Below are 14,447 nucleotides of genomic sequence, written 5' to 3'. Positions count from 1 at the left end.
ATATGGACACGTGTAAGGTTACGGGTTGGGTTGTCTTTGTCAAGGAGAGGAGAACCAACAAGTGTCGTATATATTTTAAGTCTTAATTTTGTAATTTATTGTTTGCTGGTAACAGGCTGTAGTGGGAGACTATCAGTATAAGTGGTTATTGTCGGTGGCAGCAATTTCTTAGCATTGTTTTGGATTTTCATGCAAAAATGGATCGGGGTCTAGCCAACCACCGCTAATGAATCTTCCTCACCAAGTAGGCCCGTTTTATAAAATAAAAAGAAAAGTCAAGGAGGCCGTCATAAAGGCTTAGGCCCAAGTGATCCGCGGAAGGAAATTTTATACATGACTTGAAATTTAGAGTGACAAGTTTAGACACGACACAATAATTCACTTAGAAACAATAAATATAAGTAATTCTATAATGAGGGTCTTATATATGGCTTTTAGGTAAGGTCTTATATCTTAATTGTTGAATTATGCTAACTAATTTGATCAAACAGTTAAAAAATAGAATCTCACTTAAGGGTCATATATAAGGCCCTCATCATAGAATTCTTGCAACAAACAAACATGTTTGGGTTTGCCCACAATTTTGTTTGTGTAATTAGCGTGTCGACCCGCTTAACACAATTAGTAAACACTTTGTATTTTGGGTCAAGCTGCCTAACCCGAAAATGACACGCTTTAACATGTTTATGTAATTGTGTAACTCGCCTAACCCACATAACCGTATTACACAAAATAAACAACTTAAATTTTAAGTTGAAATAAAAAGACCCTAAAAAACATGGAAAACGTATAATACTCAATGTTGGTTTGTATTATAATCAATAGGTATAGGATTCTAGGTTTTCAATAATCACAGAATTTTTCAGGGTATAAATGCATTAGTCGTGTTCGTTTTATTTACGATAAAGATATAAAATGAAGTTATATTATTTATGACAAAGATATAAAATGAAGTTAGATTATTAAACGTGTGACGATGTTTTTTCTTATGGTCTTATTATAAAGATCAAGTGGTGTTTTATAGTAACGTGAATCATCCTTGGTAAATGTAACTTATCTTATGTTTCTAATTTAATTCATAGTCTGTTAACTTAAACAAATTTAGAAAGCGTGGCCAATGTTAAAGTAATTTGGCAGGATTAGTTAAAACACGGTTGAGTTCTGATTGAATAGTCTTTTACTTGCCACACGCATGAACATGATCACCAAACATGATTTGGCAACCACCCCAAATATTCTGTTCTTTTATTCCTTTCGCAGTTGCAGAAAATGCTAGCTCAGCTGAGCACAATTTTATTAGTCTTATTAATTAGGGCACTTTACCAGTTTATTTGCATAATGATTTTACTTCCAGAAAAGATTGCATAAACTAATACCACCCGTCTTAAAAGAACACAGTACACTGTTATTCCATTTTTCCCATTGCATTGATGATGGGAATTTGATCTCTTATAAACCTATAGAACATTTCGGCAAAGAATAAGTAGACTGGTAACACCACAATCGCCACGGCAAGCCTAAACCCTACTAGCAATCACCACTGCCTCACCATTTTCACAAATGCTAGTGCCACTGTCATTGCCACTACCAACACGAACGAGCTTTTCCCATTTTTGGTAAATTTTCCGGTCATGCCTGCACCCGCTGCTGTTACTATAGTTGACACTAGATCTGCACCATATTGCATACAGAAAAGTACCAAGGGAGTGGCATGCAAATGAACTACTAGTGAACATAACTTAAAGGAAATGCTAGAAATGCTAATCTATGATTAAGTATGCCTAGGTCCTTCCCTTGTGATGTTTCCATGTATGGTTGGAATACTAAAGTCGTATTGCTTCTGCTTTTCCTCTCACAATTTCTCTTTATGAACACTCTGATCTCACACACTTTCCTATAAGGATCCTTCTGCATTTGCATTACTGCCTGCTCCTCTCCGGCTTGCCGTTGTGTTCTTCAGTATCTGCAACAAATTAAAATGGCAGAGACTACCAATAAGTAAATGTCATGCAGATATTAAATCAAACTACAGGTGGATTACAGAGGCAGAACTTCCAGTAAAAGCTTAAGCATAGTGGCAGTTCAGGATATGTTTCCAACTCTTTCAGGTTTCCAAGAATAAGTCCTAATGCAGAGAAATAATTAATTCTCCCAAATTTGTCAGGTGTATCACAAATATCAATTGCCTAATCCCAAATTTTGCTAAGTTTTAAGTCTACCTCAATCAATATTCACCAATTCAGGCAACAATAAGGTGCAGAATTGCCCTCATTTTGATGCACTAGCTATCTAAAAACCTTTACGAATTGGCATGACAAGTTTACCTAGCAAAAACAGACCTTTCGCTCACAAGCATCCCAACATGGTATAAATGCATATCTTACAATAATTAAGGATTGTACAAAGCATGAGACATGCTAAGCAGGATGATAACCGTACGCGATGGATAACGGTTCTAAACAGTAGACACATTAACCATTATCAATCTTAATATATCAAAAATCACATATTAACTATGGATTAGCATGTTAAGAGGGATAGTATCAGTCCACTAGTCGGTGGACCAAAAAGGGAATTTGACACCATCACATCTATTCCATACTTCAGCTTTTACTTCTTATCAAGAACAAAACGGAGTAATGGATTTGGTGGGGTAGACCCCACATCCCCCACCCATACACCCCATTTATATCACAACTTCACAAGTCCATAACACTTTCCACTTTTGATAATAAGTGAAGATAAGATAATATCAAGGGCCCTCCTCAATAGAACTGTACATTTATACCATCATTTTTTCTTCCCCACAATACCCCTAATGCAAATCTTTCTGGCACATATAAACAAATTCTAATTTCTAACTAATGATTATGATGATTAACATGAAGCATGTGATGAGGATGGAGGAACATACATGTCTAAGCATCTGATTCTCATTCTGCAAAGTGGAAAGCTTCTCCTCAAGCTCAGAGTTTTTCTGCTCCAAGTCTTTGACTCTCACTTCCAAATCACTCAAGTATGCCTTCTTCCTCTCCCTTGCTTGCTGTGCTGAAACTCTGTTCCTTAATAACCTTTTGTTTTGTACCCAAAAAAGACAATTCCACCAAAATGCTAATGAGCACACGCAATCGACTAAAAAGGGCAGAACAGTAAAATCACCACGGAAGCGGTGCAGCCCAACTCACCTCTTCAGCCTCTTGCTTTCCTTGTCAGCTGGACTTCTTCCTCTCTTTCTTTGCCCCTCACCTACCACTTGGGCCCGGTCCGGACCGGCCAACGAACCGGTTTCCCTGCCGGAGATTGACGCTCCGGCAGATTCGCCGCCAATCTCCGGCACTCTCCTGATCTCCTCATCACTTTCCATGCCTAAAATTTAGGCCAAAATAGAAAATTATTGTTGGACCTTAACAAAAATTTAATGCATCATGTCTTTGCCTTATAAGAAAAGCCGACTCCTTTTTATATAAAACAATTTAACAGGGAAGATTTTTCCCGCAAAAAAGCATTTCCCGGGAAAAGAACATAGGCTCAGTTGAGAAAATCCTGGATTCTACGAAACCAAGATGGGAAATTTCTAAATTATTGGTTCACGAAGATAAACAGCCAACCATGAACAATAAAGCTTTCTTCTTTTTACTTGAAGCAATGTAAAAGGGAAGGTTTTTCATCCGCAGAAAGTATTTCCCGGGAAAATAACAAAGACCCGGCTCCGAAAATTCAGGATACTACAAAACCCAGATGGGAAATTTCGAAATTCTTTGGAACCAGAAAGAAAGTAGACAAATTTGAACAAACTCAGTTAGACTTGTTAAACATAAACTTTGAAAAACTAAAAATGAGTTGAGAAAATCAAACCTTCTTTGACTTCAACTTGGAATGCAGAGCTCGAAGACCTTTCGCTGCTCGACGGAAGAGAGCTCGCGGCAAGGGAGCTCGTCGCTTGCTCTTGCATTTGGTCTCTAAACAAATCAAACAGAGAGGAATTGTTTTTTGTGGTTTTTAGCTGGAAGAAAATTAAAAGAGCGGGACGTTAATGTTTGAGTGAGTAAATAGCAGAGAGGTGGAGTTTCAGAGTGGATTTGGAGCCGTTGAAGCTCGTTCAGATCTGAGGGCTCTGCGAGGGTGAGCGTGGAGAGATATGAGCCATGAGGCGTGGCCTGAATCAAAGGTTTGTAGGAAGGGATCGTGGAGACAGGGGAAGCGTTGGATGAGATTCAGATCGGACGGATGGCATGGAGATTGGGGAGGGAGATGCAACGAACTGGGACAGTGGGACCAGATTATGTGCTGGAAGTGCATGTGTTTCTTGATTTTGGGAAAGCAATGAGTTTATTTTACCATGGAAGTTTGAATATCTCATTTGATTTGAGGTATGCGTGCGTGATTTCTTTGCCTTTAGGTGAGAATTTTTCTTTGGTCACAAACACATGCAAATTTATTGACCTTATAATAAGCTTCAAGTTAATGTGATTAACTTCTTAAAATCATCTTAATTTTCCAACATTAAAAAAGAATATCACCATTATCACTAATAATTCATTATACATCTAACAAAAAAATTTATCAGTTTCTAACATTTGGGCAATTTTGAACTTGGAGTATTTTCCAATATATGTTACTTTAATGAACTTTTTATTTTTGATATAAACGATATTGGGGAAAGAATTCGAACATAAAACTTCGATTCAAGTGCATGGATAACTGCTCTTAATCACTTGAACAGCAAACTCTTTACACTTTAATTAACCTTGATAGCTAATAAACTTCATTTGTTTTTTTATTCTTTTGCTTCTTTAGTTGAATGGATCATTATCCCTGTAAAGTATGTATGAATCATGATTCATGAGCAAGATATTTCAATTTGTGCAGGCCAATGGCTCAAAGACGACCCAACTTCAGTTAGGAATTGGACAGCTCCGCCAGATTGGGATGTCGGTACCATGAGTTGTCGTTTTAATTTGGGAACATAAATCCAGCATCACATAAAAAGACGTAGAAATCTCCAAATATCCCCGTACAAAATTTTGACTTCAGATGTTAGGTCCCAAAGTTGCCTTCTATTTTGTTGCCTAAATTTTACAAAAATGTAAACTTCGTTTTTAGGGTCTAGATGTAATGTTGGACCATACTTAACATTTACGGGACAAAAAAAGAAAAAGGATTAATTGGTAATTAACTTAGCCTAAGTTTTATATTGCCAATAGATGCTATAAACTTGTAGGGAGGCTGAAAATTTGTGGTGGCCCCAACAAACTTTGCCAATCCTTTGAAAATAATCCTTGGCGACTTTAACGAATGGTCTCATTCATCATCCGTACATAGTAGATGAAGATGGGCTTTCGACCTTTTTTTGACCAAAAACTTTTGTCTGTTTCTTCTAAATCATGAGAAAATGGAGATGGGCTTCCCTACCATACCTTTCAGCACAAAAATTGACAGGAAAATGACACCATTTTGTCGGTATGTTTGGTTTGCTATGAAATGCCGAGATCGTAATTACTTGTGTTCATAATAAAACAATTACAAGAAAGTGTTTTGTTGGAACACAATGTTCCAAGCTACAAGAATTTCATCGAAATGTTGAAATACTATAATACCATATACTTATGTGCTTAGAAGACATTAAATCATGCCCTGTCCTTTAATGCATTGGATTTCCTGGCAGTGGTTTATTTTCGAAAAAGAGCTCGAAACATTTTCAAGAATTTGGATTTGAGAGAATGCGGGTTCTTCTTGGCAGAGGAAGAAGAGCTGTGAGGGCAAATCGCGAGTGCTCCATTTGAGCTGCTATAAGCCTTGAGGCCAATGGGTTTGGCACTCTGGCATGGCCTTAGCTCTCTAAACTCTGCCCTGCCTTCCTCTCTTTGCAGCATCAAGTTATCGTCCCATATTAAGCCCGACGAGCCTTGCCGCCTAAATGTGGATGCCGACCTTGCTAACGTCGCCATGAGGTCTCTCGAGTCTCAACCAGTTGTGATGATAGCTGGCTTTGGGCAGAAATTGTGATAATTCTAATCTGGGTGATTAGGTTGATTATATACATACCAGGAAGAGGGAAAATGCCAAAGGGAGAAGAACGAGAAAGAGGTCAGGGGATGGCATCTAAATGAATAACACGTTTTCTAAGTTTCTGTCTTTCAGTAAAAATCAAAGTTCTCTCCCTTGTTCTGTACCTCTCCCTGGGGGAAAAGGGGATCATAGATGTCAAAGATCTTTCGTTCGTTACTATAGAATTCATTCAAAATTCTCTTGCTGTCTTTTAGGATAAAGATCAAAGTTTTATTCCTTCCTCTCATACCCATCCCTAGGCTAAAGAAGACGATAAAGGTCAAAGTTCTATTATTTATTAGATGGGATTGCTGAAACTGAAGAATATATTGAACTAAGGCAAGAGCTCATTCATTTCATATTTTTTCTTTTTTGGGGTAAATCGGATTGGATTGAATCCATAACGAATCCTAATCCTTTTCCCGCCCCTTCATCACCTGAGCTAGCCCTAGGCCAACAGCGTCTTCACCCATCTTGTTTTACTGCCTGTTCCATTTTCACTTTCTGTTAAGTTTAATGAAAATGAAAGGAGATAGAGCTTAAAAAATCTATCAGCTGTCATTATAAACAACATAGAAGTACCTGTTTTACACATTGGTTTACTAGGCAGTATTAGGGGCAGGCCGTCGATATGGAAGTCGAGAGTCAGTAACACCATCCTCAGAACGTTTGTCTTCAAACCATTTCACAACTCTTTTGCGGGGCAGGTTTGTCACATGCACTATGCTGCTGATCATTGCATTCTGCATCACATATCAACGCACATAAAGCATAAGGAAATGGCGCACAAGTTCTTTTAGGTCAATTTTCAAATGAAAGTACATTATATCGCAATATCCCGAAATCATTCAACACAAAAGATTCACTCACAGTGGGCCGCTTTGTTTTTCTATAAACACTTTCAAGGGTTTCAACATGCGCTTTCTTCAGTCTTTTTTGAGCAGAAAACTTTTGTTGCATAACATGAATAGGTTTGTTCACTGTAGTTTCAACCTCCGAAGACTCTGTAGTTGTTTCCACCACAGTTTCTACAGTTGCTTCCACAACAGTTTCTACAGGCATCGTTTGGGACACAGATATTGTTGGAGCTGGTTCATCAGGTAAAGCAGCACACATCATCAAAAGACTTGGAGGGGGGTTGCGAAGCAATTCGAGAACAACTGGCCTGTCGAGACAAAGCTCAGCTGCAAGAATTTTTATCTGCAAACAAACGAAATGCCAACAATATAAAGTTTGCCAACATAACGAAAAACCCCAAATACTGATAAGCAAATTTTCATGAATATGAACCAAAGTTTACATTAAAAAACAGGGTTTTGGTTTTCCTATCTATTCTTTATTCATTCTATAATCTTCAAAGCCACCAGGCCTTTTTTGAACTTTAAAAAAAAAAATAAAATTGTATATATATTTCCAAACAAAAAGATTACTACCAAGCAAGATATCAAGGTTGACTGGACTTGAAATTTGATATCTTTAAGTGTTTCAGGACAGTAAATGTTTCAAATTTCATGAACAAGAACCCAGCATTTCAAAGATTCATAAAAAAAACCCAAAAACTAAAGAGATAAAGAAACCCTTACGCTGGTTTTGCGGCGACCAACTTTTAAAGCAGCAGCCAATCTCCGAAGCTGCCAAGTCTTAAGCTTCACAGGGCTTTCCTCTTCCTCCTCCTCCTCCTCCTCTTCATCATCGTCATCATCATCTACTTCTTCTTCTTGAGCATCGATCTCAATAACAACGTCATCATCATCATCTTTGTCGTCCTCGTCATCATCATCATCATCTTCCTCGTCCTCATCCTCGTCCTCCTCATCATCAACAATCCCCAGTGCCTCTGCTACTTCTTGTTCGAGCTTAGCAAGCTCTTCTTCTGTTAAATCTTCGTCGTCTAACGATTCGTCGTCGTTTTTAAGGTCTTCCTCCAGCAGCCTAAACAGTGCATCTATAGCATCCTCATCCACATCCTCCTCCTCCTCGTCCTTCACTTCCTTTTTCGCCAAGCTTTTCTACATTCGACCACGAATTCAAAACCAGAAATTTCAGTTTCTACAAACAGAGAAAGCACTTCCAAAAAAAGCTCATTTCTTACCTTATTTATCTTCGGCTTAGACGACGCCACTTCAGTGCGTTGGTTTCGACGGCGGGCAAAGGCCAGTGTCGACGAGAACCGAGCCGGAAATTGACGTGGCAGTATCAGATTAGTGGGTGGCCGTTCGTTGCGGGAAGACGGCAACGTTAAACAGTGAAGCCCCTTGGGAGTGTTAAGCGCAGAAGCAAAAGCCATTTGCTCTCAATGTTAGGAAGATGAGATAGAAATGCCTGTGTTCCCAAACGGTGCCGTTTTAAAGGTCACCAGACCGCACCGCTTCTGCTCAAACGCCGATGAGGAAAAAACGAAAAGGCGCCGCCTTTCTGCCTCTCGGTTCAGGTTTATCTACTACTCTTAGTCTGCGCGCCTTAAACGACCGCTCTTAGCGCCGTTTTAATGGTAAGCTTCAACTGTTATTTTTGCCCTGGGCCTAACCATGAGTCAAAGCCCACAACCGCTTTTTGCAGGCAGACGACATTGCGTTAAAGAACAATACGACGTCGTTTGATGCGTCCACAAGTAGCTCCGCCAAAGAAGAAAACATACTATAACTCTAGTTTAGTAAAGTCATCTCTCTGTGTCTGAAGTTGAAGCCAATCATGGCAACTCCGCCATCATCATCAGCACCATCGTCAAAATCGTCAAAGGGATGGATAAGCAACATCTCTTCAATAGCCGCTCGCGTCTACTTCTTCCTAATCATTCTCCAGATCCCGCTTTTCAGGTACTGTAATTCACTCGATCAATTTCCACTCTCGCTCCCTCTATGTGCCCAAATCTGTATTTTCATTTCTCTTTTCATATAATTCCTAGTTTCTCATTTGTTAGGCTATCTGGACATGCTTTGTTTTTGCTAATTTTCATGTTTTAGCATCTGGGTATTTGTAGTTGCGTGGTTTATCGAATCTGGATGCGCATTTTGAAGTTCTTAGTGTCACATTGTTAAACTTGGTTTTAAAACCTAAAAAAAAGAAAAAAGAAAAAAAAAAGGAATGAATCTCTTGTTTGTTTTAGATTGGTTGATTTGATTTTGCAATCCTGAAGTTGTGCTTTAGGATATGCCCAATGTTTTTAGTTAACAGTTGAATTAGGGTACTTGGTTCACTTGTTATACTCTCACAAGGACCCGAGACCCCTCATAATATGGATCAGCAATTCAGGGCAGTTAATGAACTGAGCTAAGCTCAGTAGTGGCAATGGCCTTATGCTTGCTTGGTTGAGTTTTGGAACAAACTTCTAACTTGAAGGAAAGGCTATAAAATTAGAGGAAGTATTTATTTTCTGTAAGTATCTTAGAGAAGATATTTACAGAAGACGCTAGAATTGCATTTAGGTAAAGTATCCAGGTTTATGGATTCACCACGTAGGTCCTGAGATGGAGCATGATTCCTATGTACCATGTGTGGGGAATGATCATTCTGCCCTATGCTGGCGTTTTAGGTGTTTATCAGTCTATATAATAGAAACCTGATGCATTTTATTTGTATTACTTAAGCAATATGTATTCTTTTTAGATTTCTTGTATGATACAAGCTCATAATTTGTATGTGCCTTATCTGGATCTATGTACATGTAATGCTGCTCCATTTCTTCCTCTGGCTTGTCTTGATCAGACGGAAATATTTGTTGTTATTTAATGACTCTGTTTTGTGGAAATATGTATGAAGAAAAAGGTAAATGTAAAACTCTCTGTTTTTGGGTTAATGTTTCTTCTCTTTCTTATTTTTTCTTCATTGTTACAGAGTTCCATGCAGATCTGGCATGTGTACCACACCATTGCATGTCACTTCTTCTCAATTGATTGCAAGTGAAATCTTTCCTATTCCTGTGGTAAAAGCCCTTCTCTTCCCTGGAGCTGTTGCAAATGGACTTGTAAGGAACATGACTGTTCCAAGCTGGAATAACGTATTAGACATCTATAACTTGACCAATGCAAAGGAATCCCCTGCAGTTACTGACCTTCAGCGCTTAGAGGTTCCATTTCTCAACAGACACTTTCCCTTTTCTGTTGTTTTAAAGGATATTAAATTTTATCTTGAGGAGACCAGCCATTAGGCTTTCACTTCTGACAATATAAAGCAGTAATCCCATCTCTGTTTGTTTGATTAATTCATCAGGTTCTAGCGGGAAGCTACTTTGCTGTGGCCGGAGCCCTGGTGGGTCTTCTAAAACGAGGGAGGATGAGCATGTTTGGGACACTTCTAATGCTTTGGGGCCTCATCAAAGAAGGGATCCTCGGAAAGCCTATGAACACAGATCCTACGAAAGCTGTGTTTGTCTACCCAACTATGCTCATTGCCGTAATCGCTGCCTTCTCATCTGTAAAGTACGATGTGAAGAAGGTTGTTAGAAGTGCACCTGCTAGGCCCATTGCAAAGCCTCTTCTGAGGTCTTCAAAATCTAAGCTCAAATGAGTTGAAATATGTAATCCATCAAATTTTTGATCAACTTTTGACAGTTAATGGGTTCAAATTGTATGTTTCAAATTGTACGCCTTCCAGCCAAGATTTAATTTAATTTATTTCTGGAAAATATTATTGTTATTTTTGTTTGTCCGAAATTTCTCTTGTACATGGATTCAGAAAATTAGATAAATAAAGGGTTGAGAAAGAGGGTGAATTTAGCACACTACCTATACTTCCTCTTAATGCTTTATCTAGTTGCTTTCAAAACAGAGGAAATGGCACGGCTATGGGCAGTGAGCTCGACTATAAGAAAGTACAAAAGAACTGGAAAATAGTGGTAGCGTTACCTCAAGGGAGGAAAGGGAGGAAAGGGAGGAAAGAAAGAATAATGCTAACGACCATCGCTCACTGGCGGTTGATTTTCAGGAGCCCTAGAGAAAAAGGAACCATGAATGCAAAGTCTATTTCGGTCTTGGCCTCATTCAGGTCACGACTTGGCTTGACCATCAAAATAAAAAATTGACATGAACAAGAGTTTGATGAATCACCATGGTTCACACCTATTTTAAAAGGGTAATTAGCTTAAGATATGACTTTAGAACTTTCCATTCAACACTAACGATCGATAAAATGATTAATAAATTGGATAAATTTGATGAATCACCATGGTTGTTCACACCTATTTTAAAGGTTATAACCCCAAGGCATGACTTCAGAACTTTTTATTCAACATCAATGATTTATAAAATGAATAAAGATAATCAGAAATGATCTACAGAAGGTAGGTACCCAGAAAAACAAATAGTACTCTCTGGATGCATGGATTATTGTCAAACACACAACAAACTTACACGTTCCTTGAACATAGCAAGGAAGCTCTCTGATCTGTTGACCGAGCAACTCTTTCTTATTACAAATTATTGGGGGACGTCACGTACGTGAACGACTATGGAAAAGATAAAGCTAGAAGACATTAATTTAATCTGGCAAAACGCGTCCCACATAAACATTAAAACAAAAAAGTTGTTCTATATAGCCCATCACCTTACAGGAGAAAAATTATATTTTCATCTACCAGAGGAACCAAGTAAGCTGCATTGAGCTTCTCTTCTAATCGACCAACTTGGTCCTTTGAACATACAGGTGTAAATTTAACTCACTTCCTTTTCTAGTACATTTCCATTTTCTTGAAGCTTTTAGTTTCTTATCTTTCACGGAAATGTAAATGTAAACTTTTAGAAGGTGCTTTTAGTTTCTTGAAGCTTTTAGTACATTCCCTAAACTCACTTCCTTTTTTAGGAGACGCTCAAATTTTAGGGAGGTGTTTTTATATGACTTTCATATCTGATAATGACATATATTGTAAATTCCTTAAAAATTGTGGATATACTTACTTGGCGAAGCAAAAGGTTGTTGGACTGCAATTGAAAAGGGAGCATGTAGACTGCATCCATTACATCTTGATAATATATATATATATCCTTCTCCTTGTTCTACTTGCAGATATCCATTTTATTGAAGTTTTTAGTTTCTTATCTTCTGTTTTATAGTGCATCAAGAGGAAAATGGAAGGAATCAATCAAGCTGCTGCAGTTGATACAGAGAACCCATACATTCCATTAGAAACTTCCATGAGACAGGAATTGGGTAGGTTATCTCCTATATCCTCTTCATGTTGTATTTACAGAGTTCCAGAGCGATTCAGACGTGTAAATGAAAACGCATACACACCTCAGGTAGTCTCTATAGGTCCACTCCACCATGGCAAGAAAGGGTTAGAAGCCATGGAAGAGCATAAAAAGAGGTACCTACAGGAATTTCTATGTCGGACCAAAGTAAGCTTGGAGGATTGCATAAAGAAAATTAGAGACCGAGAAGCAAGATTAAGAAGTTGTTATGCAGAAACCAATGGATTTAGCAGTGATGAATTTGTAAGAATCATTCTAGTAGATGCCGCATTCATCGTAGAGCTCTTGTTGAAACACAATGGCAGGACACCGATAAAAGAAAATGACGCCATATTTAAGAAACCAAAGATTATTCTGGATCTAGAGACTGACATGCAATTGCTTGAGAATCAACTACCAATCTTCATTCTCGAGGATCTTTTTTACCTACAACAAGGTACACTCCCTTCTGATTCTGACGACAGGCTTTCAACATTTGTAACTGATCTTTCTCTCAAATTCTTCACTTCGAGAATGACTCTGATGAGAGATGCAGATCAAGAGTCCATTTTAGACAGACTAAGTTCTACAAAAAAAGTAGAACATTTTTTGGATCTTATTTTAAGATCGTTATGCCAATCAGAAGTTGAATTAATACCATTAGGATGCCAATCAGAAGTTGAATTAATACCATTAGGTTATGTAACTACAACAACTCGCGTAAAAACTAGCGTAACACCTAGCCTAACACCTAGCGTGACAGAGCTATACCAGGCAGGAGTGGAGTTTAAGGTGGGATCAATGAAAAACTTATTTGACATACGATTCACTAATGGGATTTGCGAAATTCCAAAGATCCGAGTAGACGATGACACAGAGATCTCACTTAGAAATCTTCTTGCCTTTGAGCAGTGTCATTACATGCACAATCATATATGTGATTATATGACCATCATGGATGGTTTTGTGAACAACGCAATTGATGTGGATTTGCTTGTTGAGCGTGGAATTATTGAAAATATTCTAGGTGACAGGAAAGAGTTGTCTGCTCTATTTAACAACCTTGGCCTTGGGATTTGTTCTGACGAAAACTTCACATTTGCTAGTCTTTGTGAAGACCTGAACAGGTACTACAGTTCGAAAAGGCACAAAATGATGGCAAATTTGAGACACAATTATTTCAACACACCTTGGCGAACTCTCTCTGTCATTGCTGCTGTTGTTCTCCTCATACTCACTCTTATCCAAACTGTGTGTTCTATTATCTCTGTTGCTTGAGCATGAACCACAACAAGTCTCATTTACCGTGTTCTCTGTATCTTTTTCCCCACTGCCAGGTTTCCTTGAAGCAAGTGTGAGATTCGTCCCAAAAAAAAGAAGCAAGCGTGATAGTGGTTTCTTTGTGAGTTTGGAGATTTTATTGTGTGGTTTATTTGTCGCAACTTTTTAGCATGTGTGTGGTAATGAGAGATTCATTTTTGTGTTGAAATTTGTAGCGTTTTTCATATCTGTTGGCTGACTTTTTTTAGGACCTTTTGTAACCTGGACAAACTTTTCCCATGTACATTACATACCCGGAATACAGAGGAAAACCGGGGAAAAAACAGGGGGAAAAGAGCTTGCATTGGCCTCAGTTCCGCCTATATGTCTCTCTATTCTTGCGTGATCAATTAATGCCATCCAATCCAATGAATCCTCTGGATCTTTTATCCTTATTACCCAAACAAGCTGTCCTTTTCTCTTTTCTATTCGTATTTTTACTCGATTTCCCTTGGTTCAGATTGATAATGACAAAATTCCTATGGACTTAGAGATACACGTAAGTCCTTAGCCAGAAAATATAGGTACCTGAAAAAAATAGTTTACCTACAAAGATAGGTAAATTATTGTACACGCCTGGAAAAATAATTTACCAAAAAATAAATAACCTGAAAAATAGTTTACTTGAAAAGATAGGTAAATTATTGTTGGTGGACAATTTTGTAGGCACGTTTGTACATGCCACATTGATACAAAATACCACCCCCAGCGTATATTTGTATTGAATATATTTTCTTTTCTTTTTTAGAAATATTAAATATAGTTTGTATGATGTACATTATTAGGGGATCACAAGTCTCTACATTAAGAATTCGTGCATTTATCCGTATTTCGTAAAAGCTAAGCCACCCAAATAATCTAACCACCTAACATATGACACATCATCAATCTTTAATTTTTTTTTTTCGTTTGCCA

At 38.1% G+C, this 14,447-nt stretch overlaps 4 protein-coding genes across 5 annotated transcripts; 2 read left to right on the top strand and 2 right to left on the bottom strand.

Moving 5' to 3' along the window:
• On the bottom strand, positions 1,332 to 4,133 carry LOC18788596 (transcription factor HY5). The gene is made up of 4 exons (XM_020555502.1): positions 3,856 to 4,133; positions 3,186 to 3,366; positions 2,915 to 3,071; positions 1,332 to 1,963 (listed from the first exon to the last, which is right to left on the bottom strand). The coding sequence occupies exons 1-4, from the start codon at positions 3,950 to 3,952 to the stop codon at positions 1,895 to 1,897; spliced, it is 504 nt and encodes a 167-aa protein (XP_020411091.1). The 5' UTR covers positions 3,953 to 4,133; the 3' UTR covers positions 1,332 to 1,894.
• On the bottom strand, positions 5,471 to 8,502 carry LOC18789844 (protein OVEREXPRESSOR OF CATIONIC PEROXIDASE 3). 2 transcript variants are annotated; one of them, XM_020554051.1, is made up of 5 exons: positions 8,141 to 8,502; positions 7,632 to 8,057; positions 6,919 to 7,248; positions 6,631 to 6,791; positions 5,471 to 6,179 (listed from the first exon to the last, which is right to left on the bottom strand). In XM_020554051.1, the coding sequence occupies exons 1-4, from the start codon at positions 8,333 to 8,335 to the stop codon at positions 6,651 to 6,653; spliced, it is 1,092 nt and encodes a 363-aa protein (XP_020409640.1). In that variant the 5' UTR covers positions 8,336 to 8,502; the 3' UTR covers positions 5,471 to 6,179; positions 6,631 to 6,650. The 2 variants fall into 2 exon arrangements, with proteins under 2 accessions (XP_020409640.1, XP_007222082.1); XM_007222020.2 differs by lacking the exon at positions 5,471 to 6,179 and adding an exon at positions 6,317 to 6,534.
• LOC18790790 lies at positions 7,958 to 10,769 on the top strand. Its single transcript, XM_007223345.2, has 3 exons — positions 7,958 to 8,864; positions 9,883 to 10,114; positions 10,258 to 10,769. Exons 1-3 carry the CDS (start codon positions 8,740 to 8,742, stop codon positions 10,552 to 10,554), a joined length of 654 nt encoding a protein of 217 aa, XP_007223407.1. The 5' UTR covers positions 7,958 to 8,739; the 3' UTR covers positions 10,555 to 10,769.
• Positions 12,097 to 13,931, top strand: LOC18790644 (UPF0481 protein At3g47200). Its single transcript, XM_007224319.2, has one exon. The coding sequence runs from the start codon at positions 12,111 to 12,113 to the stop codon at positions 13,488 to 13,490; it is 1,380 nt and encodes a 459-aa protein (XP_007224381.1). The 5' UTR covers positions 12,097 to 12,110; the 3' UTR covers positions 13,491 to 13,931.

This window comes from Prunus persica, chromosome G1 (genome assembly GCF_000346465.2).
Source record: "Prunus persica cultivar Lovell chromosome G1, Prunus_persica_NCBIv2, whole genome shotgun sequence".
NCBI classification, from domain to species: domain Eukaryota; kingdom Viridiplantae; phylum Streptophyta; class Magnoliopsida; order Rosales; family Rosaceae; genus Prunus; species Prunus persica.
This window is presented reverse-complemented; position numbering and strand designations above follow the sequence as displayed.

What these genes read in the sequence shown, in the direction of transcription:
- LOC18790644 (XM_007224319.2), top strand. Translation starts at nt 12,111, where the DNA reads ATGGAAGGAATCAATCAAGCTGCTGCAGTTGATACAGAGAACCCATAC.
- LOC18790790 (XM_007223345.2), top strand. Translation starts at nt 8,740, where the DNA reads ATGGCAACTCCGCCATCATCATCAGCACCATCGTCAAAATCGTCAAAG. An exon ending in CTCCAGATCCCGCTTTTCAG is followed by an intron (nt 8,865 to 9,882) that starts GTACTGTAATTC and finishes TCATTGTTACAG; the next exon opens with AGTTCCATGCAGATCTGGCA. An exon ending in CTGACCTTCAGCGCTTAGAG is followed by an intron (nt 10,115 to 10,257) that starts GTTCCATTTCTC and finishes TTAATTCATCAG; the next exon opens with GTTCTAGCGGGAAGCTACTT.
- LOC18788596 (XM_020555502.1), bottom strand. Translation starts at nt 3,952, where the DNA reads ATGCAAGAGCAAGCGACGAGCTCCCTTGCCGCGAGCTCTCTTCCGTCG. An exon ending in GAAAGCAAGAGGCTGAAGAG is followed by an intron (nt 3,072 to 3,185) that starts GTGAGTTGGGCT and finishes ACAAAACAAAAG; the next exon opens with GTTATTAAGGAACAGAGTTT. An exon ending in AGAATCAGATGCTTAGACAT is followed by an intron (nt 1,964 to 2,914) that starts GTATGTTCCTCC and finishes AATTTGTTGCAG; the next exon opens with ATACTGAAGAACACAACGGC.
- LOC18789844 (XM_020554051.1), bottom strand. Translation starts at nt 8,335, where the DNA reads ATGGCTTTTGCTTCTGCGCTTAACACTCCCAAGGGGCTTCACTGTTTA. An exon ending in TTGGTCGCCGCAAAACCAGC is followed by an intron (nt 7,249 to 7,631) that starts GTAAGGGTTTCT and finishes GTTTGTTTGCAG; the next exon opens with ATAAAAATTCTTGCAGCTGA. An exon ending in GAAAAACAAAGCGGCCCACT is followed by an intron (nt 6,792 to 6,918) that starts GTGAGTGAATCT and finishes TATGTGATGCAG; the next exon opens with AATGCAATGATCAGCAGCAT.